Consider the following 25,755-nt stretch of genomic DNA (forward strand, 5'->3'; position numbering starts at 1 on the left):
CCAACAGAGGTAACATCCTGCCCTATTTGTGCATGCTGCATCGTGTCAGACTTAAAGTAGGTCTGGTAAGAGGATGAATGCTGAATATTTTGAACAGCTGATCACAGAAGAGAAACTTCAAAACAGAATACCTGAAATGGATATGAGAACGTGCTTGTTTAGTCCAGCAGAGCTCATGTAAGAAGCCAGTATAAGAAAGACCATCAGTCAGTTCTCCAATGAGCTTCCCTAGAACTAACAGCCTAGAAGTGGGCAGTTTCTTCTCCATAGTTGACACTTCCTGGTACTTTTTGTTTCCTTCGTAATTAAAATGAATAATCACCTATTCACGAGTTTCTATTCTTTGTGAAGTTTGCTGTTTAAACATTTAAAAGGTAAATTGAGCCCAAACATCTGTTTTCTTGCAAATCAAGTCACTATGAGGTTTCTTCCTTACTGAGATGTTCATACATTGGGTATTACAGGTCAGCAAAGGTAGCTAACGATACACCCCCTTTGGTTATGGATAACGAGAACTTTAAGTTTCTTAAATAGGCTGGAGTAAAGGATGTCTCAGAAGCTGAAACACTTCTTGGAGTAGTAGCCATAAAACTGTTGATTTTGCAGCCAGCACATATTCATTTCTCATGAATGAATGCAACTGAATTGGAAAAGTAAGAAGTATGTTACGTGCCCTTCATCAAAATAATGCCTTCCTATCATGGGAAATCTGTGAGAACCCAAACCCAGCAGCTGTATAAGAACATCCCTCACCATAAGCCTGTGAATAATCCCAGAAATAACTGCATTAGACACATTAATACGTCTTACTGAGTGATATAAATTCATAATTTCTAAAACAGCAATCAACAGAAATAGGCTTTACGACATCTTAGGGCTAACAACGATTATGTTTAAAACATTTTATTGAAAACACAGATAAACAGAACAGTAGGCAGATGTCCATATATCACAAGCTAGGTGTTGTGAAGCAGCAGTTCACCTTCTAAAGACCTGGTAAACACCCTGGCCTTACCAGACAACTATTTCCACATGTACTGATAGGCTGGGAGGTGTAATTATTGCTGCCCTGAATAAGACTGCACAGTCCTGCAGAACTAACTACAGCAGAAAAATAAACTTGTTACAACATGAACTCAAACTAGAAGACTTTGCTTACCTCATAACAAACTAGACACAAAAATATTCTTTGTATTAGAGTGTAAAAAAATGCAGATGAAACTAGATTACTAGGTATTTTTTTTTCTGTCCTGTGGAGTAGTTTGGAAGCAATGTTCACCCTGCGTACCTAACCTACGTGTAAAAACACCCTTCAAATCCTTCATCTGCAAAGGGCCTTGAAAATGGAGCCTGATTTCAGATGGTCCCTGTAAAATTTGAAGTCTTTTACTGTTATTAAAGTATTGGTACTCTAGGTCATTCTGGACATTGACTAATTTAAGAAAAAATCTCCCTTTCTTGCTAACTTCTAGACTATATGAGACGTTTCCATTATACCTCGTGATTTCTGTAAGGAAGCAGCCTGAGCTGAGCTGCGAGCTCGTACTTTGCCCGTCTGAACATTCATACTATTCCGGGATGTAGGAGGTATGGTGGCAAACCTGTGAAAAACTGATCTGAAAGATCTCTGATCTTAGTGGTTTGGCTGGACCCAAGCCCATTTTAGCCTACAATCCGTAAGTTTCTGTCGACTAGAATTAGAGCTGTGATCAGTACTGAGCAAAACTTGGAATAAACCAACCAACCGAAACAAAATACTGCTGTTTTTGTTTGTTTGGTTGGTTTTTAAATTGTGCTGAAAAGGCGTTTCTACAGCCTTATTTTCCCAAAGTCGGACATGGCAAGTCCTGCACCTGGTTCCACCGAAGGGCTGTTTGGTTTGATCACCGCACAAACCACCAAAGGGCGGTTGTAACACTAAATACGGGCGTGGATCCATGAAATGTGGATGTAGATTTCAACATCCTGAAGCCTTCACCTGGGAGACCTTGGTGAAGATCTCCCTTACCAAACCCAATTCCCCCCAAAATGAGGGCAGGGGACCACCCTCACAGCCCACCCCCCGCTCCTGAGGGAGCCCCGCCCCTCACCGACCCAACCCCCTCCCCGCAGCCCCGCCCCTCCCTCACGGCACCCTCTGCGCATGCGCCTTGGCCCTCCCGCCTCACCCCGAGCCCTCCCCGAGGCGGGGCGGGGGGCGGGGCTCTGCGGAGGGTGACGTCACCCCCTGCTCTGCCCGGGGAGGGGGCGGGGCCGGGGCTGGCCGGCAGCGGGGCCGCCATGGCTGCCATATTGGGGCGGGAGTGAGAGCGGGAGGCGGCGGCCGGCCGGGGCCCTTCCCTGCTCCCCGTTCCCCTCAGCACGGGCGGACTCGGGCCTGCCGGCGGCGGAGCTGTCTTGAGAGACCCCGCCCGGAGCCGGACGGGCGGCGGTGAAAGGAGGAAGGGGGGGGTTAAGGGGGGACAAGAGGGGAGCGGAGCGGAGCTGAGCGCCCCGCGGGCGGCGGCGCCCTAAGATGGCGGACCCGGCGGAGTGTAACATCAAAGTGATGTGCCGCTTCAGGCCCCTCAACGAGTCCGAGGTCACCCGCGGCGACAAGTACATCGCCAAGTTCCAGGGCGACGACACCGTCGTCATCGCGGTGAGGGGCGGCACGGACCCGGGGGGGTGGGGGGGGTGGGCACGGAGGGAGCCGTGAGGTGGCTGAGGGGGGCGGCGGGCAGGGGGGGCTCCCTGAGGCGCCCTGAGGCACCCTGAGGTACCCTGAGGGACCCTGAGGCGTCCTGAGGCACCCTGAGGCGCTGAGGGAGCCGTCGGGGCGGCCGTGTCCTGCGGGGCGTCCCCTGACCAGGCTGAGCCCGGCCTGGGCGGCCTCAGGGGGTTTGGCCGCTGAACGCCTGCAAAGTGCGAGCAGAGGGGCTGCTGCCACGGCCCCGGCCGCCTGAGGAGAGGTTTTGTGTGAGGAGACGCGGAACAAGGCGGGCTGCGGCTCGTCGGGGCTCCTCGGCTGTAAACCAGCCATCGGCCGATAACTTTGTTTTTTTTTTTTTTTTTTTCTTCAAGCCAGAATAAACTGAGATCATTTGGCTTATTAGGCGCCTATAAATGCGTTTTAATTAAGCCGCCTTGTGAAGTCCGAGGCCTGTTATAAAACAATCAGAATCTTGCAGGGGAGAAGATAATCCCCTCCTTTTTGTGCAGCGTGTCACATTCAGCTGCAGAGGGGAGCTGGAATTTAAAATACGGGGGTTCATGGCTCGGGTTGGTTGGTGTTGTGCAAGCACTTTATTCACAGTATTTATTTTTGCAAACTTGTAACTTGTGTTTTCATATAAATACTTTTTTCTCTAGACACATTGCTGGCTTTGGGCTGGTGAAAGTAACTTGGAGATTTCAGTTACAATCAGGCTTAAATTTAGTCTGTGGTGTACTGTTTCTTGAGGCTACCAACAATAGCTTCCTCTTTCACTGTACCTGAAGTCGAAGCAAGGCAATTTAGCAACGTGCCCCTTTTTAGTATCAAGCACTTAATATTAGTCTGTTAAAGTTCAACCACGTTTGTCCATAAAATACGGAATTCAATGAGTCTGGAGCTACAAGAAGGGCAGGAAGCTCATGAAATGAGGTAATTTGAGACTTACTTCAGTTGGCAAGTCAGTGTGGTGGAGTATATCTCTTATTTAAGTTGTACAGGTAGATTCCTCAGAGTAAGGAACCAAACCTGGAAAATTTAATTAGAATAAGTGATCTCACTTCAGTCATTGAGGATCCATTCATTATGACAGTGTATGTTCTGCTTAAAATCCAAGATTAGTTTTAGAAACCTTGATGTGTTCTGACTTTTTTTTTAAAACAATTTTTCCATATCTTCTTAAAGTAGCTCATGGGCTAGAGAGACCAAAAAAAAGCGTTCATTGTTTGTATGCTCTCTAAATACACTTTAAAAAATATCTGAAATGTAAATTAGGCTGAGATAGCACTAAATCTGTGTAGAACAGTCTGATGGTACCCTCCAGAGGGATCATGTGGGGCTCTCTGCTGGGACTTGGCAGGGAATTAATATTTAGAGTTACAATTTCCCTTTGGTGTTTTCTGCATTGGTTAAAACTAAAAAATCCTTCAGTGGTCCCAGATGCAGCACTTGCTGTGTCTGACTTTAGAAATATAACCACCTAAAATTATTAGATTGGATAGCAGTGACAGTATTTGAATTTTGTTTCACAAAATCTTACTATAGGGTTGTTTTGTGGGTTTTGACTTCTTATAATAGTGGATATAGGACAAGATTGACGTTCTCAAAGTTGGAACTAGATTATCGAAAACTGTTCAGGCGATTACTTTAACCTATGGACTTTTTTTTTTTTTTTTTTTTTTTAAAGAAGCTGACAGATCTTGCAAAGTCTTGGACCTTCCAACCTAATGATGTAGTCAACCACCTCTCCTGTGTGTTGTGGGATTACCAAAGAGAGGATGGTAACAGAAACAGGTCTTCACATGAAACAGTTTCTAAAAACATTCCTCCACAGGCTGAATGTTTGGTTGCCATCAGCTGATTGATTTCCGTATTTATTCATGCAAGTGATTTTGGCTGCCTGTTGAACAGCAGCTGAGCCACTTTTATAGCTGCTTTCCTTAGCTGCCTCGAACTGAGCAGCCCAAAGGACTTTCACCTTTCAAGTCTATGCTGAACCAGTGAGGACTTCTTTAATAATATTCGGGAGTTGCCTGGAATGGCAGATAGGAGGTGAAAGCTAGGAGGCAGTGGAAGCAGAGCCTGTAGCAGACCGCGGATTTGACTCCTCTGTGGAAGAGGGTGGGGAGGCAGATCAGTGACTATAGCCAAACCCTTTTCCTCCTCCCTCCTTGACTCCCCTGTCATCTCTGAGCTATCTGTCCTCCCTTCCCCCGTCTTTCCCTAGCTCCCGTGTAATTACGGCCTGGTTGTCTTTCTGGACAAGTGAGTTGTTTTCATTTGTGTTAGATAAAATGCTTGTTTTAATTGTAGCTAGTGCATAGCAGCAATTTGAGGGGACGTGTGGTGTCCGTCTGTTCTGAAGAGTAGACTTTGGAACAAAGTGCTATCTTTCCATGGGTTCTCTCTTTTTTTTTTTTTTTTTTTTTTAAGCTAGTAAAGAGCTTTTACATTATTAATTTAAAGGATTTTTTTCTATTTTAATACATGGCAAAGTATTTTTAAATGGTTCTTTCCCTTAAGTAAATAAAAGGCTTCTGTTAAAATGGACAAAGGGATGGCTTGTTATGAGTATATGATGTTTATGTTAAACATGATAAATCTACATTTATGCTGCAGTTGATAGGAACTTGCTCATGAGTTTCAGGCTTTTGAATAAGATGGAACAAAGAGGAACAGCAAAGCTATATATAATAGGTGTGATTGTCCTTTGTTTTCTTTAAATGTAAAACTACTCGAGACTGGATAACTTTGTAGTTCTGCGTAGCATATCTGCACCTTTTTTAAAAAAACATATCTATACCCAGTCTTGCTTATCTCACAACTGTCCAAAAGATAAATCACTGAATACAGTCACACTTGGTCTTTTTCGGACTGACGCCTAAACTGAAAACACTACTATCAAATGGCTGAAGTGGTGAGGCGTTATGGACAGTCATACAAATAGGCGGTATCCCTTTGTCCTCCAGATGTTTCAAGTCATGATTATAGTATATTAATTATTTTATGGCTTAAAAAAAAAAATCTGCCTGCCTGTATTCTCATATTTGTATAAAGTCCTGTTTCCTAGGTTTAAGCTGTAACCACTGTGAAGAATTCGAGACATTTAGCTTTCTCTTTTGTTGCCTTTTTAACTAATATTGGATAGTAAATGAGAGCAGAGCTAGGTTTAAGTTGCATTAGAGTCAGATTAATGAAGATCACTTGTTATTACTGGAGCTTTTGGCACAAGATTATTCAAAAGGAAAATGTCATTCATGTGTGTTGCTGCCAGAAAGGCTGTGCTGGACCATGTAAATGTAAGAAGCAAAGTATGTTCTTGAAAACTTTTCTGTTATTTTACTAGTTTGAATAAAAGCACACACTTGACTAGAAACACAAAATAATTAGTGCTTGCAGTACAACTTAAAACATAAATCAAAAATAATCTTTAGCTGAAACAATGGTGTTATTTCAGTGTTGTTTTTTAGTATTTCTATGAAGTGGTGGATAATGGAGACATTTTTCAGAATATACCAGTGTGACAATTTAACAGAAAGCAAATACTCCCACAGTGATATTTAAAGGATGATGCTCAGTGGTTGCTGTACCACTTGCTTGAAACACCTTGCTTGTCTCGTGTTTATTTTTTGTTCTGAAATTCAGTGACTGTTCTTATGCTAGCAGCATTGACTTATCTTTATAAGAAACATTGTGCTAAAGCAAAGCTTTGCTCAAACTCTTGTTCCAAAACTTCTGCTTTCATGCTGGAAATGGAGTTTGCAGTCACTTTTTTGTGATTAAAATCTGATGTTTTAGTCCTTCTTCAATAATAAATAACTGCTGCAAAAATTAACTGTGTTCGTGTTGATGCTTCAAGTGCAATATTTGCACAGAAATAAGTAAAATGAAGCAGAAAGAGCAGAGATTGGCTAACTGCTCTGTATTTCACTAACTGCTCCGTATCAGCTGCAGTTTCCTAAGCGTAGAGCTAGGACAAGAAGAAAGCCCTGGTAGGTGTGTTCAAGCAGTAATACCTTAGCTTAGCGATGGGAAGAACTGAGTCAGGTATTTGACATCATACTTTCCAGAGATCATGGGGTGTGAGGCTTTTCTTTTCACGTATTTTGTGCTCGTGGGAAGAACACTAAAGTTGCAAAATGTAAAGGAGGGAGGTAGGCCCGTTACTTCTTGCTTCAGCCTCCCTCTGAGGCGAAGTTAGGGCAGGTATGGTGGTGTTTCAGTGGTCTGTTATAGCAAGAGGAGGTTAACAGCTGGTCTTTAACTGCAAAACTCTCTGCTTGAATGTAAACCCTATGTTCAGGTCAGCTACTGCTTCAGTCGTGAAGGCAGATGTTCTTTCTGAGTGCTTGCAAAGTTTTTGCTGTGGGACAACATCCTTTAGTACAAAGCTATGAGAGCTGGCTGCTGGCTGATAGCAGAACAAACGCCAGGCAAGGAGTGAATGTAAGTGTCAAATCCCCTCTCTGGAGAGAGGAAGTGGGAGGCTCGGCTTGGTTGCTTGATGCATTGTGTCATTTATAGGGCATGTGTTTAATTTTTTTTGTAGGTTTTAGTAGGATTGCTGAAAATTTTGGAGTATGTCAAGCAGCATCATATCCCATTAGTGCCAATACGTTGCTACAACCACTGTGGATGTCTTGTGGTAATGCTGCTTGGGCCTCTTATATTTTCATTACCTTCATGTTATCCAACTGTTTACTTCTTGGGGAAGAAAAGGCATCTGATGCAGAAAAAAATATCTGACACTTTAATCTGTCTTGATTAATCCCTTAAAGGTAATGACCAGGCTTTCTAGGGCAGGGTAATCTGTGTGATACTATTCCTGCTTTGTTTACAGCAGAAAGTAGACTGTAAGAGCAGTGATAAAACATGGTATGCAGGTGTCATTGATGTGAAACCACTAGGTGGGAGTAACTTGTATTCTTAAATGTAATTATCCAGGAACCTGCTTGGTTAAACCTACTTGGGGAGGTATTGATTCCCTAATGATGGAGGAGGGACGTGCCTCTGATGTGGGTTTGTCACAGGTGTGATAAAGAGATGTACTGCAGGCTGGGAGGGGAGGAAGGGATGTAACTGGGGTTTTGAATGCTTTGAAGTTGTATTTGAGCTTCGTCTAGAAAAGTGTAATGCTGAGGGCATGTAAACAAATACATCACGCACCACCCGCAAGGGATGGGGTCTGAACAGGGCTGGTTTTGAGGATTCTTTGGGTTGCAATTAATTTCTGTAGTTGGTAGTGGTTGTTGAGGGAGATTGATCTCTTTTATTTATACAGGGAAAGCTGTGAGGCACGTGACAGATTCCAATTAAAGGCATTATTGCCTGCGTGAAGTCCTTGCAGCTTGGCTTCCTCATCGTACTAATCTATGGCATTCATCATGTGCACTATTCTTTATATTAACACTTTGTAAATGAAAAGAGACAGTAATTAGGAGATACTCTCAAGTTACTTTTCAGATGCCTTCATAAGAGAACAGAGCCAAATTAGAGTAACTAGTCTCAAAGTATTCTGTGTCTAGGGATTAGTCTTGAGTTAGTAGACTAAATTTTCCTTTTACACAGATGAAAAAGAAGAGTGTAAATCATTCAGCCTTCGTTTGCCAGAAGAGTGTGTGTGCATTGGGGAGGACCTTGCCTCTGAACAGCATTTAAAACTTAGAGAAGAAAAGCTTTTCAGAACCAGTAGGCTGCAGGATAGTTGCAGACCAGCTCAGGTCTTTTGTACAGTAGATTACAAACAAGGCATCTTCCTGTACTGGGAAGTGGGCTGGTTTCATTCATTTAGTTATTTTTAGCCGGATTTCTTTGAAGGGAATAAAAAAACTGCTGTTTGGCATTGGATATATTCTGTAATAATATAGAAATATGAAATGTGTGTACATTCAAACACATATAGTATGGAAAATGTTTGCATTTCAATGGACTTTTCTGTTCTCATAGTTGTCATGCTCTGTTGGGGACAGCAAAGATAAGTTGTGTTGGGATTTGTGAGGAGGTAGTGTTGTTAATAGTGGTTACATAAACTGTCCAAATATCCTGTCCATGAACTTTCCCGTATTCTTCTAAAATATTTGAAAATTTTATGAAGATGCAACTTAATTGGAGTTATTACTCCTGAAAATAGTTAGATAATAGTTTGGAGAACTTAACAATTTAAGCTAATAAAATTTAACGTTGCATGGATTATTTGCAGTGATCATAGAGTCACAGGGTGGTTTGGGTTGGGAGGGACCTCTACAGATCATCTAGTCCAGGCTCTCTGCTGTGGACATCTTTCACTGGACCAGGCTGCCCAAAGCCCCATCCAGCCTGCCCGAATATTGCCAGGAATGGGGCATCCACGCTTTCTCTGGGCAACCTGTGCCAGTGCCTCACCACCCTCACTGTGGAAAAATTGATTTCTTTTATCCAATTTAAATCTACTCTCTTTCAATTTAAAAACTTGTCACTCCACACGCTGGTGAAGTCACTCCCCATCTTTCTGATGAACCCCCTTCATCTGTTCAAAGTCATAAGGTCTCTCTGGAGTCTTCTCTTCTCCAGGCCAAACAGCACCAGCTCCCTCAGCCTGTCTGCACAGGAAAGGTGCTCCAGACCCATGATCATCCTCGTGGCCTTCTCTGGACTCATACAAACACAGATGATCTTGAGCGTGAAACAAATCTGCCTAAAGTTTTGCCGTGTGGGTAACTTGCAGTGTTACTTGCAGCAAAGTTGAAGGCTTTTTGAAATAATAGCTGCTCGTGAGAGAGAAAATGTAAGGCCAGTGTTATCTTTTCCACAGTGACTTAACCTTTTTACATAACGTGTTCTCAGCCTTTATTTTCTTACCTGAGGGTTACTTGGACTTGGTTGTTTGTCTTCTGGTGTATATAGTGGCATCTATTCTACCTCTAGAACATAAGAATTGGAGGTGCCTTTAAAGCTAAAATGAGTAATTGGGAAGGCTTGTGATTTCCCCTCTGTGAAAGAAATGTTCTGGCAGACTTTAGCACCTTAGGGATAGTTCTAGCTTACTGAGTCTTGTGGTTTCTTAAGCATATGTACGCAGTGAACTCTGTAATTATTTTATTTTTTCCAAGGGAGAGCTCATCTATCTGAATTTGAGCCCTCTAAGCAGATGGATACGCGTTGGATCTAACGAGCTTTGTTTGGTGTTCTGCTAGATATTATTAAAAGGCAAATGGAAGGTCAGGCTGGGGAATGTGGTGGGTGGGCGAAAGATGGAAACTAGACTTGTTTCACTGCCAGCGAGGCAGTTCCAGAGTATCCTTGGGGGAGGGAGGGACAGGATGATGACGAATTAAATTTAGGCAAAATGGAGCACTTAACAGTTGCAGTGAGCTGAGCAGCAGGAACTGATTTAGAACCTGTGTAAACCTTGGCTGTCTGCAAAGATGCTAAATCAAGGTCCAAAAATGCTATGAAAACTTCAGCTTAAGATGAGCATAATAATTCATATCCTAATGGTCTGTCAGCTGGTTATAACTGTTATAAGAATCCAGCATTCCTTTCAGAAAGCTATGTCAGAGCTTCCTCTTCTGGGGTCTTCCGAAATGAGCCTTCTGTGAAAGGTTCCCTTCCCCCAAAGTGGCCTTTTCCTTCTGTTTATGGAGCTTTATTCTAGGGTTATTGTGTATGGAGAAATAGTTCTTGTGCTGACTGTAGGTGATCTCAGTGTTTCTTTTGGTTTGAGGTTTTTAATGAATACTATGAACACAGCTATTCTGTGTGATGTGGTGTAAGTTGCTCTTAGTAATTTGGGTTTACCAGAGTAAACACACTACCAGAGGAGTGGAAGAGAATAAAGAAGACAATAAAGGGTTCTCAGATGTACAGACTAGGCATTGGTTTACATTGTAAATCAAGTAAGTTGAGGTCATGTGGCAGAACAGTTTTGGAGAACTATTTAGGTTGCACTTTGAAACCAAATATATTTAATTCAAGGCCTTATTTGTAGGCAAGCTTGTGAAGAGTTAGGCAACACAACTACATACATAAGCCGATTTCCTCACTACAGCCTTGAAGTACTTAAAATAAAACGTAAGGTTGGACTGAGACTGAATAGGCTACTTCTAAACTATGTGAACAAACACCTTTCAGTTGTACTTACAGGATTTTTCATAAGTAATTCTTCTGTGTCTCTTTCTACAGTCCAAGCCATATATATTTGACCGTGTATTCCAGTCAAACACATCCCAGGAACAAGTATACAATGATTGTGCTAAAAAGATTGTCAAAGGTAAGGTGGAACAAGCTGTGTCATATTTGTGTGGATTTTGAAGTTGAAAAGTAATACTTCTGTTGCTTCCCTTTTCCCTTGCAGTATTTAATAAGAGCCAACATTGTTCATAGCAGTATAAAATCACTCTGTAGTTGAGCTGATATGTCAGTGCTAAAAAATGCTGTTTCAGTTGTTTGCCATGTTTGATAATATTTACCTGTTGTTATATTTTTAAAAATCTCTGTAGAAGGTTGCTTAAAACAATTGGTATGAAATTAATAAAAGACTGGCTTTTGTTTGAAAATAACTTGTGAGGAGTTTGTTTATTGGTATCAGAAAACATCCTACAATTGTTTTAGTTTGGAGGAATGCAAGATGAAAGGAAACTTGAGAAACCATATGTAGACTGTTGAACTTTTCTTAGCTTTTTAATTTAATACACAGTTTAAAGGAGGCTTTTGATGTGATTCTTTTTCAAACTCGTATTAATCATCAGAAAAATGAATTGCTGTAAAAAAAAAAAAAAATCCATGCTCCTGCGAGCATTTAACTCTTCAGTGAGTTAAATAGTAATCAGGATTAGATCAGAAGTTTGTTCCTTAAAAAAATGGAGTTAACTAAGAATCGTACCCAGCCCCTTTGCTCCCCTTCCCCCATCTAAAAATCTAATCTTTGTTTCTCTTTGTTTGCTTGTTGGATGTGATTCCACAGTAACTGACTTTTAAATAAACAAACAAAACTACCTTACTTCTCAATTTAAAACTTGGTGTTGGTTCATTCATGATTTAAAATACAAACCTATGGCTGAAGGGTAAGGTACTTGAAACTTAGGGCATAGCCTATTGCCTTAACGATCAGACACTTAAATTTTACTGTGAAGGCAGCAAATACCGTAATGTTCTCATGTATGATTTCTTCCTCTGAATTGTCAAAGGCAATCTGTTCAACCTAGCAGTTGTATTGATTTCCTTTTTGTTCCTGACTCCGAAGTCTTGATTTTTCTGGCTGAAGGAATCTAATAGAGTAAACTTCTAAAATAGAGTCAGTGGTAGCTTATTACATTTAAAGGGGTAGGGAGGAACATCATTCCCAAACGTGGAATGATTTAACTTGATAAATGTGTTAGAAACTGTCTGCTTGTGTTTCTGTTTCATTTGACTTTCCTTCTAAAGGAAATTAACGCTAATGAAAATACTCTTTCCTTCTAGATGTACTTGAGGGGTACAATGGTACAATATTTGCTTATGGGCAAACATCATCTGGAAAGACACACACAATGGAAGTAAGGAATCTTGAAATAATTTTATCTTAATATCGTTGTCCTCTATTTTCATCACAAAATCAGAATGGTTTGGGTTGGAAGGGACCTTTAAAGACCATCTGGTTCCAGCTTCCCCTGCCACAGGCATGGAAATCTTCCAGTAGATCAGGTTGCTTGAAGCCCTGTCCAACCTAACCTTGAATGCTTCCAGAGTTGGGGCATCCAGATCTTTCATTTCAATTTTCTTTTCCATTGCAACATTTGGATACCCAAGATGTTTTTGAGGACTGAGAATGGCAATTACTGAATTTATTTAGCCCTGAGTAGCTGGCTTTAGAAACACAAGAATATCATTCATGGTAGATTTCTCACTTTTAGCTGTTTGGGAGCTCCTGGCAAAAGCTGGGCCGAAGTGGGCGGTCAGACATTTCCTCTACAGATAACATAAGTACACTGTACCTGCCAGCATTTTAAAATTAGCTTGTCTGACTTTTTGTTTCTCCTTCAAGTACTTGGTGCTGTTGGATTAAGTATGAATGTTTTGTTGTTTCTCTTTCTAATAAGGGGAAGCTTCACGACCCAGATGGAATGGGAATTATTCCAAGAATAGTGCAAGACATTTTTAATTATATTTACTCTATGGATGAGAATCTTGAATTTCATATTAAGGTAAACTTTTCTTTAGTGTTAATTATTTAATTTATGTTATAACTACAAGTAGTCTGCGGTTACATTGATGTTCTTTATCTGTTTCGAATGCCTGTAGTTTGGAAAATCTAAATGTTATTTCAGAAGTAAATGGCACTTCTTAACAAATTAAGTTAACATTTCAATCTCATTTCCATTAAACAGTGATGGTGGTTATATTGATAACCAATGGAAGTGCTGATAGTGCTTGAAGCTTTAGATAAAAATATTTTCTTCCTAACGGTGTATTTTAGTTCATAATAATCATACTGGATCTTTGTGGTTGAAAAGCTAAGCATTTTTGTTTTCTTATGCTGTATCTGTATTTCCCTTCACACTTCTAGGTGTCATATTTTGAAATATACTTGGATAAAATAAGGGACCTTTTGGATGGTAAGCCTTTTATTATTGAACATAGCAAGTAAATCTGTCTGGAGAGAAATGTGAAGAAAAAAAAGTTGTAGTGTGATACTAAGATAAATATGCAGTGTGCTAATAGTAGTCCATATGTTATAGGTACATCAAAATAAGAAAGCGTGCAGCTAATCCATATGATGCAACTAAAGCTGCAGTAGTGGTTGTTTAATGTATGTTTGGTTTTGAAAAGTGTTGCTGAAAAATAACATCTGTGACTTGTATGTGTAATAAATGTCCAAAAAAATCATAGATGCCTTAGCTTTAGAACTTTTTCTCTTCCAGTTTCAAAGACCAATCTTTCTGTTCATGAAGACAAAAATAGAGTTCCCTATGTAAAGGTTAGTGTTGGTCTGATACCATTTTGGTCTCCTACTCTTCTAGTATATACCTTTTACTTCTGGCTAGTTGGTACTTTACCTTTTGTTTTGCTCTTTTTTTTTTTTTTAAAGGGTTGCACAGAGCGTTTTGTATGTAGTCCAGAAGAAGTTATGGATACTATAGATGAAGGAAAGTCGAACCGACATGTAGCAGTTACAAGTAAGTGTTATCCTTATCTCCTTTAGTGCTTTATTGGTTACCTTCTGGTATATCTTAAAAAGTGGGGCAGACTAAAATGGTGAACTAAATTGTGGTGTTTTAAAGCTCTAATGCAAGCAGTTTCAGCATCTTTTTAAGAAACAAGTCTTTCAATTTGTTTCTTGTTAGATGCTATTACTTAAGCTTGCATTGGAAAGAGAAATTAAGTGATCAGTGAAGAGCTCTAAATCATTAGAGGGGAAAACAAGTTTAGTCCTGCGTTAGGAATAGCATAGGATACCAGCTTGTGAAGTTCCAATTAACCTATGCATCTACAAGTAAGGCACAGTGGCTCAACTACAGTTTGTCAATTTTGTTGCAACTTCTAAAAAGGGCTGATCAGAATATATATTCAGACATGCTGCAGATTTAAGCAGCATCCCATTGTCCCAAGCGTTTTGGCCTGAGGCACACAGCTGTGTTGCAAGGAGTCAAGTCATGGGTCTCCAAACTCCATAAGAATCAGGATTAGAAAATGACGGAGGTCTGTCAGTTATTTTTCCCATTTATTTAGGAGAAGAAAGAACATGCAGTTACAAAAAATATATATATATATATCCCAAGTCTTTGGTTAAGAATTGGGAATTGGAAAAAAAACAAAACTGATAATGCAAAAATTCTCCTCTTCACTTTATTGTTCGTAGGTGTTCAGCTTCTGAAATGGAGACTAGGCAAAATAACAGAAACAGCACAAATTTGTAAAGAAAGGTGTTCTTTCATGTTCAGCTGCTTCTGTGGTATCAGTTAGCTGGTCCTTTTAAGCCTATGAAGGGTTTATGGTTAAAAGAAAGAAGTAGACAGACATTATCATTTAGATTGCAGTCAGCTTAGATTATGTTAACGATTTAAAGTAATTCAAGTTCAATACAAGTTTTTACCCTGCATGCCTCACAGTAGAGGGGGGCAGTAAGTATTTAAACCAGAAGGAGATGTGAGAGAGTTTGGCCATCTAGTTCAAATTTTCATGAAACTATTAAATGCAATATACTGCAAACAAAGTGCTGTGGTATCATAGTGAATGTGTGCCTTCTGCTCTAATACATTAGATTAAGTGTGACATCCATAGTTGACAGACTAGCCAACCTTATCAGCATGTTTGTGGTATTAATAGAAGCCCAAGGGAGACTGGATCTTTGTTACTCTGTTAAGTGGTACCACTGGTTGCTGCCTCTACCTTTACTGTCAGGGAGAATACTGTGTTCAGTTTCATTTGCTTTAAATTTCTTGCTTCAGTGTTGGGAAGATACTATTTAGTCAAGTTAGAGTGGCTATACAAGTATTTTTGACAGTTTATATGTTTCTTTTTATTATAGATATGAATGAACACAGCTCTCGAAGTCATAGTATTTTTCTCATTAATGTAAAACAAGAGAATACTCAAACAGAACAGAAGCTAAGTGGAAAGCTTTATCTTGTGGATTTGGCAGGTAGTGAAAAGGTAACGTTACATTCCTTTTTCATTCTTTAAAGAATGATCTATTTTTCACAATTGAACACTTTCCAGTAATATTGATTGTTCAGTTGTCATCTGTGAGTTGTCTTTTTAACTTTGATCTTGAAATGTGGTCCTAGTCTTTACTGGATTTTAAATACTACCTCTAAGCATATTTGCATTTCTGGAGTGAGGGCTTGTAAATATGGCACAGGGTGGGGAAGTAGGCTAGAGTTCAGTTTCAGTGTCTGAGAGCAAGAAAAACTGTATAGGTGTGTTGGCTAGACAGGTACTGGAGTCAAAAGGGTATTTATGGATATGGGATATCTACATTTTCTTTTGTAGTGGTACCAAGTTCCTTATTTTGAAGTTCTGATGAACATTACAACGACAGCTTGCTTTCCTGTGTTAGTAGTTTAAAGAAGGGAAGGAAATACCATCTACCATGTTGCTTATTCTGTATTACTGTTACCCTTCTTACTGTAATTTACCTTTTTAAGACCTAAATTTTTGATGTTATTCCTTCTTTCCTTCTGGGATTATTCTTATTTGTCTCCAGTCTGTCCTGCTTAGTGTTGCCTTTGACGTTGTTCTATAACATTGTCATCTCTGATCCTTTGTTTATTCTGAATGTTTCTTCATGGTAATCTTTTTTAGTTTTTGTCTTTTTTTAATAAGAATGAAACTGGAGGTACTAAAGTGAAAACAGACTTTAAAGGATCAGGCTGCAGATCTCCATTCTCTGTAGCCTTGTTCCTTTCAATGTATATAACAAACTTTTGTTTAGCAATTTTTCAAGCCCTCATGAAAGAAATTAGTTTTTTGTGTCTTGTCTTGGGTTACATTAAACATAAGCAAATAGAATTGTTTATTTGTGTTCATGATCGCAGCTTGATGAGAAGAATAGTAAAAGCAGGGTTATAGAACTGAGTCAAATTTGGCTGTGAGGCAGAAGAGCTAAGATAAATAGAATTGTCAGGATGTAGCTTTTTTTCTACATTTCTGCTGATGCCTACAGAAGTTCCTAGAGCATTCCTGTAGGTCAAATTCAGCATTTAAAACCTGTGTTCTCATAAGGTTTTCTTGCTAATAAGACTTCCTGTTATATTCAGTGCTGGTTATGTAGCAGTGTTTTTTGTGGGCATGTTTGTCTTTTTTTTAAGGTTGACCGCTGACTAAGGGTGAATCAGGAATGGGGTTTGAGGAATAATTTGCTTATTCTAATGCAGCTGGCTTATGAATACTTCATAAAGTCAGGAAGACTGACTTAAAAGTGAGGAAATTATTCAAGTTTTATATTAAATATGAAGATTTTTTTACAGATGTATCTAGTAACTTATTAAAATATTGTATAGGTTAGTAAAACTGGAGCAGAAGGTGCTGTGTTAGATGAAGCCAAGAACATCAACAAGTCTTTATCTGCTCTTGGAAATGTCATCTCAGCTTTGGCTGAAAGCAGTGTAAGTGTTTTCTTCTTGTTTTTGTATGCATCAAGGTTAAAGGCTTGTATCTGAATGATATATTATGAAGAATTTCTCCATTGATCTTAGTGATTTGTGTGGAGTCTTCTAAACTAATCCAGTTACACCAATACATTGCAAACAAATATTACTCTTGTACTGTGTTGTCACTGATGAATAATAAAGTTGTATTTAAGGGACCTAAACACACCAAAAATTTCTTTGTACTCTAGAAGTTACCAAACATAAAAAGACTTTGTCATCCTGTACAAATATAGTGAATTCATGAAGCTGCATGCTTTATGAATTAAAGTAGAACTTAATCTTTCTAATGAGACTATACCTAGATAAAATACTACTCTTCAACAAAGTAAATAACACGTCTGAAAAACTGTAACTGATTCATTTAACTGTTTTCTTGGTAGACTTATGTTCCGTATCGTGATAGCAAGATGACTAGAATCCTTCAAGATTCACTAGGGGGTAATTGCAGAACCACTATTGTTATTTGCTGTTCTCCGTCTTCATACAATGAGTCTGAAACAAAATCTACTCTTCTCTTTGGCCAAAGGTGAGTAAATGACTTAAAAGATAAGAGGGACAAGAAACAGAATTTCGCAAGAAAAGTTAAGCGCTGTGTGTGCAGTTGTGTATCCTGCCTAACAACAACTGATAAAGTAAACCTCTAACAATAAACGAAGTCCATTCTTAAAAAAATGTGGAGTTTGAGATCTTAACTGCTGATTGATTGCACATGTGAGTGTACCTCAATATTTTGATCTTACTAAACTCAGAAATAAATGCAGAATGAGAAATAAGTTACTCAGTCAAGATTCCTAAACCTAATTAGTTAGTGTTTACTTTCTTTAATTCTTCAGTGCACACATGGCTAGGTGTTGTGATCTATACAAACATCTTTAAACTGGACAGGATCCTGAAGCCAGTATTTCAAGAAGGACCATGTGCATTTTGGCTCAAAATGCAGTTTAGTGTATAGTTTTGGATTCAGGAAGATATAAGGGAGAGCCTGTTGTCTGCTACCCTTTATTTTATAGTATACTGAATTACATTTTCTAGTCTGTTTCCTGTCTTAGTGTTCTAGTAACATTTGAGTTAATACTTGTAAATTCCTATGTAATTTGTAACTGAATTTTTAAGTACCTACTCAGAATTTGATACCTGGTTAGGCATGTCGTCTTTGCCACACTTCTACTAACGTTCCACATTAATATTCCAGTTTCTGAATGCTAGGCTTAATCACTGCATTTACTGGAGCAGATTACAGAAGCTATCAGCATTTCATTTACTTCATCTGTTTTTTTTGTTAGTATACTTCTTTAATTTTAGTTCAGTGATACAGTTTTCAGCTTTTTGGAGAAGACTTTGCTAATGGAAAGTAGACTAGATGACTTTGGAACTCCTTAAAATCTGGCAGAATATAGGCACTTAATAGCTGTTTTAGTAATGACTGTGTTCTGTAGCAGCGGAATTCCTGTTTGGTCTCCTTCTGGTATCTAGGAAGTCTTTTCCTCATAGTATTTCTAGCACAAGATATCAGGAAATGTCTTCCAACTGTAGCTCTGTAGATTCACTGTTCCTTGCTCTTGACTTCTGGAGGAGCTGCAGGAGCATATTTCTATCTCAGTCACCTTCATTAGTCTGATATATTATCTCAGCCTTCTGGGGATGTTAAGTTTATGCTGAAACCCTCAGGAGTAGTAACTGAATGTTAAGTAAATATTACGTAACTTAGCAGGAAAAGCACTAATTGGTCCCAATGAGACTTTGCAAAAGATCCTTATCGGAGTCATAATATTGGATGCTGGGGTGTATTCCTAACTACCATTAAGTTTTCTTCTGTTTTCATCTTTGGGGAGGGGGCTATTTGGTGGTAGTACATAAGAGTTACTGAGATAAGCAAGGTACAGCACTAATGTAAAAACTACATGTTAACTTCATATAGTTTTATTAGTACTTGTAGCTTTGTTTCCAGAGCTGATGCATTTGGATGAGATTTGCCTGACCTTGTGTCACCTGAATTAAATGCATTTGAGCTTTACAGCTCATATACCTCTTTGTTTAGTGGAAATCTAGTCACTGGATTTTTAGGTGAAATGAGCAGTTCTTTAAGCTAGATTATTTACACCCTAAACGTATTATGCTCTGTTGGAGAAATGTTTGTTAGATATGGTAAATGCTGCCCTTCGTTCAAAGATATGCACAGTCCCAGCTCTGGTGAAAGTATACAGCTGAACTTTTTCTAACTCAATAAGCTTGAGATGTTCAGTTGTTGTAAAGCTTACTGTATTACTCGGTCCATTAATGGTTGTATTTATCCAACTGAAAGAACATTAAATTGGCACAGAGTAGAGACAAGCTTTTGGAAAAGGTGGAAGTTGCTTACACATTTACCAGTGATATGAGAGAGTTTCACTTAAAAGCCTTACGTTCTTTTCTTAAAAAATAATTAAAACAAAAAACACAGTTTCAGTGGTCTGTCTTCCTATGTAGAGCAAAGACCATTAAGAACACAGTCTGTGTCAATGTTGAGCTCACTGCAGAACAATGGAAGAAAAAGTATGAGAAAGAAAAAGAGAAAAACAAGACTCTACGGAACACCATACAGTGGCTAGAAAATGAACTCAACAGATGGCGGAATGGTAAGAAGAAATTTGTATTATGCAAATTTCAGAAAAGCAGACGCGAAAAGTACTGAAGAACCCCATGCCAGACAGAAGTAAGAATATTAATGATGGGATATTAGGTTGAGATTATTAGGTTGACATTGGAGCTTTCTGTTTTTCATTAGAACGGCTTTTAATAATCACATACTGGTAAAAACGTCTGAAAGTATGTTGGTGTTAGGTTCTTCAATAGTTGATTTACTAGCAGAACCGGACCTAGTTAAACTATTAAACACATATAATTCCTTCTCCCAGATAAATATATATATTAATTGTAATTCCAGAAACTGATGAAAGTTACCTGTGTTTCTAATTCTCATCAGTCTTATAAGGTTTTGTTCTTTTTTATAGCTCAAATACTTCTATAGACAAAAAAAAAAGTGCTAACAGTAGATAATACGTGTCCATCCTCTCTGAATGATTGAATTCTTTTTGATTGAAGTGTCTGGCAAAATGCAAGTTAATTATGAAACCATAAATTCAGAAAAAGAGGAACGTGGACCCTACTTACAGATGTATGCTGGAGTTTACAGCTTCAGAAGGTGACTTTGCAATCATGCAGACAATTCCTGCACCACATTTTAAAGTAGATCTGAAAAAAAAAAAAAGGGTCTCACTTAAGTTGAGTGGGATGTGATTTTTTTCATGTCTCGTGTAGAGGTGGTATGAGGCCACACCTGAAAAGTTAAGTATTATGCTTTAAGAATATTGACACAAGATACTGGAATGTTGGAAAGAGCCCACATCATCCAAGGACTGTGTAAAATGCTTTGTAATAAGGCACTAAGGAATGTAGTTAGTTTACCAGAGAAGTGCCTTAACTAGAGTGTGAGGCGTTTATGTGAAGTCAGTCAAGTATTCTCATCAGAAAAGGGTTAATGAACATAAAGGGGTAAAAGTGAAACTGAACAAATACTCTTAAATAGAAAGTAGATAGTTTAGCAGTAAAGATGTCTACCTATCAAAGTAAAAATACTTTATATTCCTTTATTTAAGGGGAGACTGTACCTGTCGATGAACAGTTTGACAAGGAGAAGGCCAACTTAGAAGCTTTTGCAGTGGACAAGGATATTACTATTGTTAATGATAAACCAGCAACCACAATTGGAGTAACTGGCAATTTCACCGATGCTGAGAGAAGAAAATGTGAGGAGGAAATCGCTAAACTATACAAACAACTGGATGACAAGGTATGCCATTCTTATTCTTATTTAATATAAGACATCTCGGAAATATGTCTTGAGCTACATTATGTAATGCTTAATTTGCCAGTCTTCATTTGTTAGCACAGCTTCTTTAAATATTTGCAAAGAGCACCTATTCTATTTCTGAAGTTCTAATTAAGAGATATCAAAATTGCTTCATCTGGTACTAAGTGAGTATCCATTCTTAGATGCTTTCCCCACTTTGCTGAAAGTACTAAAAAGTGTACTGAATGCAAAAGTGCACATGGGAGGGAAAAAAACTTTTTTTTTAAAAAAAAAAAAAAAAAAAAAAAAAAAGAAAAAGCTCATGAGAATCTTGAATAGCCTTTCTGCTTTCTGGGTGTATGCCATTCCAAGCTGATAGTTTGGATTAATGCTACCAAAAGGAGGAAAACCATGAGTAGATAAAGAATAAAAAAGGTATTTGGAAGTTACTTACTTTCAAATAAAATGTGCATACATTGAACATAACTTCAAACTAAAGCAGTAATACTGAATATGAAAAATCTTTTAATTATATCTGATTTATTTATTGGAAGCTGGAACAACTTGGAGAAGACTTGCAGAAGCACAGGCATAATTTTGTCCTTGAACCATAGTGTTTTATACGTATACACCAAGTTAATGGATCAGCCTGTGATTCAAAAATATTTATGTTTATTGCTTTGAGTTGTCTAATGGTCTCAGAATTTAGAAAGGGTAGATACCTGATGCTGCCTTCTCTTAGATTATTATTTCTCAGTGATATTTGTCAATGTATTGAACACAGTCTTAATTCAACTGCAGGATGAAGAAATTAATCAGCAGAGCCAGCTAGTAGAAAAACTAAAAACACAAATGTTGGATCAGGAAGAGGTGAGTTTGCTTTTGCGTCTATGTACTGCTTTTTGTTGACTTTTCTTTTGGAGATGTTCTGAATGGGCTGTAGTTTACAACAAGGGAGTAAAATGGTTGATTATTACCGTACAATAGTTTTTTTTAAGTCAGACTTGAAATGATCTGCTTATTCATTCTCCCTGCTTGTGCTGTGCTTCTGGCTACGTTTGAGTCAGTTTACTCAAGGTTTGAGTATCCATGAAGGCAGAAGGAACTGAAATCTTTAAACAAAGACACAGTCTCTTGTTTCCTTCTTACAAAGCTAGCAGTTTGTCAAAACTTAAGAAACCTTGGTTTGCTGTAAGAAATATGTTTTATGGTTTACTCTTGTCAATATTGTTGTACTGACAGATGGTGGGTGGGGGTATGCGTGGAATTTGATTGTCCCTAATAAAAAGAGAAGTATTTAAGTGCTACTTCAGGCTGCACTTGCTAGAATATTTGTATGTGCACGCTATCAGTGATATAACTTAATTATATATCGGAAAATACCTAGTAATTTCATTTCGCCAAGATATCAGAGCAAATAATTCTATGTTTACAAAGTCTAAAAAATAAAATGAAAAAAAAAATCTTGGTGCGTAGGGCAAGAAGGAAATGGATTTAGGACTCAGGAAGTTGGAGCTGTTATTTGCGCTTTACTTAAACCTGCATCTTTATCAATTCTTCGTTTTGTTCTAGCTATTCTTCAGCAGCTAACAGTGTTAAAGTGCTGAAAGTTTAATCCCCAGCTTGTTGACAATTTCAGACTTGAGTAGTGTTTGACCTTTTTGCAGTTCTTCATGCACATTTGCAGTTGCTGGTCTTAAGTGCTTTCATCCTTAATCATTTCCATTTTGCAGACTTCAGAAGCTGAAGAATTCTATATAAATGTACCTCTCTTTTATCTGTCCTCAGTGTCCTTGTTTTGTTATGCTAGGCATCATAAAAATACAGATATAGACAGTTACAGCAGTTGAAAGCATTACTAAGATTTCACTTGTTAATGCAGAATTCTTGGTGGTGGTGACATGTTTTAAATAAATCTCTATCAACATTGTAGCTTTTAGCATCAACCAGAAGGGACCAAGACAACCTGCAAGCAGAATTGAATCGCCTTCAGGCTGAAAATGATGCCTCTAAAGAGGAAGTGAAAGAGGTGCTACAAGCCCTTGAAGAATTAGCTGTCAATTATGATCAGAAGTCTCAGGAAGTAGAAGATAAGGCAAAGGAGTATGAACTGCTTAGTGATGAACTCAATCAAAAATCGGTAGGACAATGGGTCAAAAAATTGTTGAGTCTTCAATAAACTCTTGCCTTGTATCTCCAAGCTGTTTCTTGCTTGGAGTCATTTAAAGGTTTTCACAAGGGAAAGTGAGTTTAATTCTAAAACCTGTTTAATACCAGAAAACTCATTTGATGACTTAAGTGACTGATAAATTTTTTATGTCTTTCTTTCTCCCCCTTATTTCCCTTGTAAAAACCTCTGAGAATTCTTTCCTGGCTGATGTGGCCCAAAAGGTTTGTTCTTGTGTCAAAGTCTGTTTCCATCTTCTCCATCTTTGCTCTGATAGTTCATTTCATGCCACCTAATCTTTACAGGCCTACTGAAACTATCCTTGGTAACTGTGCTGGTCTTCTCAATAATGTTCCAAGATTATTGCACGGTTTTGATGCTGATGCAAGTTGACAGAAGTGAGAGATGGATATAGAAGTAAAGACACTTAAATGTTCTCAGTCTGTCACAGCTAACCCAAGCAGTAACTATCCTTTTGTATCAGTAGTTGGAACTTTCCTGCTGTAAAACTTCAGGCGTGTTTTTTTAAAACTGATCAGCAAAGAGCCACCAACTTCTGAGTGTGCAAGCTGCTTTAGCTGCCATTGCTACAACCACAGCAGCTCAAACCAACTGTAAGTCTCCTGTAGAGTAACTGCAGTGCTTATGGACACTCAGAATTAGGTGTCGTATTTTAATATTCAAGCAGGAGAGAGTTAAGAGCTCTACAGATATAGCAAAAAGTGTTGGACTTGTTGTCCATGTACCTTTTCTCTTATAAATGCAATCCTCTGCAACATTTAACCATATATAATTCTGAATACTGCTTAACAAAGTTGACATAAATTTTGTTGCTGAGTTGTAAGATCACATTTTGTGAGCTGAAGGCCTCTGCCCCGGTACTTAACTTTTCTTTCAGAAGAAATAGTGTCATTGTAGAACTTCTATGTATTTACTATGTGGAATATTTACTTAAGTTGATTTTTTTGAAACATGCTCTTTGAAAACAATGTGATATTTCAGTAGTTGTTTTAATGTAGCAATTGTATATTGATATTTTAAATAATATGAAACTAGTTTTTAAAAATGTGTATTGTTTACTAAAATACAACTACTTCTACTGTAGGTCACTTTAGCCAGTATAGATGCAGAGCTTCAAAAACTGAAAGAAATGACTAACCATCAGAAGAAACGAGCAACAGAGATGATGGCCTCCTTACTAAAAGATCTTGCGGAAATAGGAATTGCAGTAGGAAATAATGATGTCAAGGTAAGGTTTAGTTGACGAAGCTTTTAATGCCACACACAGGCACACATACATTATGGGTAGGTAGGGTCAGTTTTCTTAGTACAGTAAAAATAACTACCATAGTAACCCTCATACGCATTAGTAATTTGGGCACACGGTCATCCCTTGCTTCTCCTGTGACTTACTAAGTCCCAAACAGAAATTGATTGTGCACAGACAAGATAGAGCAGGCATGGTTTCTGAAGTAGTGTTTTCATTCATACTGTTATTAGAACCATTTCACATGGCAGTTTAAAATGCATCATCTTGGACTTGGAGTGGCAATCAAGATGCTAGTTACATTAAAAATGGAACGTGGAACTGAGATAAAAGATAAATTGAGAAAATGACTGTACGACAGGAACATAAGCAGTGTTGTATGCAACTCACTATCTTTGTGTGAACAAAAGCATTTGGATAGGGGGAGGGGAACAACTGTAAATAGGAAATGACTGCTGTAACAAACTCTTGAAAGTAACTTATTGGTAATAAGTTGCAGGTACAAGTATAACTGGCTGAGTCAGGTCTGTAAGTGTTAAGCTTGTAAGGGGTGGGGTGTTGAAGGTAACCTTTTATGTGTGCTGTACTTCCAGGTTATTCAGTTAAGTTCAGAATTATAAATTCAGAATAATATTAGGTAATATGAAGTTATGTTTTGGTGCCCAAGTGTTCTGATTACCTGCTGGGGTGGGGGCAGGGATGGTAGGCACTAAGTTGTTCCACCTCATCTTTAATTCTGTTTCTGTATCTAAGCTTTTTAAATGTGATTGCACAATTTTCAGCAGCCGGAGGGAACTGGCATGATAGATGAAGAATTCACGGTTGCAAGACTGTACATTAGCAAAATGAAATCAGAAGTAAAAACAATGGTAAAACGATGCAAACAGTTAGAAGGCACACAAGCTGAAAGCAATAAGAAAATGGAAGAAAATGAAAAGGAGTTAGCTGCCTGTCAGCTCCGTATTTCACAGGTAAATATTTGTGTTCTTCCTAAATGCTCTTTTGAATCCCATTAACCTGTTATGGGGGGAAGTTGCAGTAACTTTTTGACACCTAACTAAGTTGCGTTTGAACAGCCACAGGACTTGGCTGTGTCCTGAATACTCTCTTCAGTTTGGGTCCTTCGAGTAACTGTGTGACAGGATGGCAGAATTTCTACAATATGTCTGCAGCCTGATAATGCTTTTGCAGCAATTGTATTAAATACTCGAGTGTGTATGTTCTGTCACAGGATCCCTTACAAATGCAAATCTTACAGAAGGCACTGTTGTACTCTGCCCTAATGCAGCAAGGTGAAAGTGGGAGAGGTAGCATTAGCACAGTGATATTACAGTAGGTTTGCATAGCAGATGAATCTTGCTTCTAATGCCTGATTGACTATATTTTGGTATTATTATTTTCTCTATATTGACCATACAGATAGTCATCTCTTATATCAGAAGATGTGTATTTCAGTACTCTTTTCTAAATGCAGCGAACCACTTTCCTGAGATAGTATTTAACATTCAAAAACACTTATTCTCCTACCAAAAAACTTACTTTGTTTCATTGAATGGCATGAATTTAAGATGTTGTCTTGCAAGCCACATTACAGATCTACTCAAGTAGTCATATTCTTCTTAGAAAGCTTGGTTGGCACCATTTTTGTTTTGAAATCAGGTTACTTGTTTAAAAATAAGTATAGTGTTTATG

General features: G+C 38.5%; 1 protein-coding gene across 2 annotated transcripts in view; it reads left to right on the forward strand.

Moving 5' to 3' along the window:
- The first annotated feature begins 2,255 nt into the window (after nucleotides 1-2,255).
- KIF5B (kinesin family member 5B) overlaps nucleotides 2,256-25,755 on the forward strand; it is a 34,833-nt gene continuing 11,333 nt past the window's right edge. The window contains exons 1-16 of one of the 2 annotated variants that reach the window (XM_068673567.1): nucleotides 2,256-2,641; nucleotides 10,853-10,940; nucleotides 12,131-12,204; nucleotides 12,748-12,852; nucleotides 13,215-13,263; nucleotides 13,570-13,625; nucleotides 13,737-13,824; nucleotides 15,177-15,301; nucleotides 16,651-16,755; nucleotides 17,181-17,326; nucleotides 19,267-19,415; nucleotides 20,436-20,629; nucleotides 21,431-21,499; nucleotides 22,563-22,769; nucleotides 23,902-24,045; nucleotides 24,846-25,034. In XM_068673567.1, coding sequence (XP_068529668.1) covers nucleotides 2,516-2,641; nucleotides 10,853-10,940; nucleotides 12,131-12,204; nucleotides 12,748-12,852; nucleotides 13,215-13,263; nucleotides 13,570-13,625; nucleotides 13,737-13,824; nucleotides 15,177-15,301; nucleotides 16,651-16,755; nucleotides 17,181-17,326; nucleotides 19,267-19,415; nucleotides 20,436-20,629; nucleotides 21,431-21,499; nucleotides 22,563-22,769; nucleotides 23,902-24,045; nucleotides 24,846-25,034 — 1,914 coding nt within the window. In that variant the 5' untranslated portion in view covers nucleotides 2,256-2,515. The remainder of the gene's footprint in view (nucleotides 2,642-10,852; nucleotides 10,941-12,130; nucleotides 12,205-12,747; nucleotides 12,853-13,214; nucleotides 13,264-13,569; nucleotides 13,626-13,736; nucleotides 13,825-15,176; nucleotides 15,302-16,650; nucleotides 16,756-17,180; nucleotides 17,327-19,266; nucleotides 19,416-20,435; nucleotides 20,630-21,430; nucleotides 21,500-22,562; nucleotides 22,770-23,901; nucleotides 24,046-24,845; nucleotides 25,035-25,755) is intronic. The other variant, XM_068673568.1, reaches the window with a different exon arrangement.

Source organism: Anas acuta, chromosome 2, assembly GCF_963932015.1.
Source record: "Anas acuta chromosome 2, bAnaAcu1.1, whole genome shotgun sequence".
Lineage (NCBI taxonomy): Eukaryota > Metazoa > Chordata > Aves > Anseriformes > Anatidae > Anas > Anas acuta.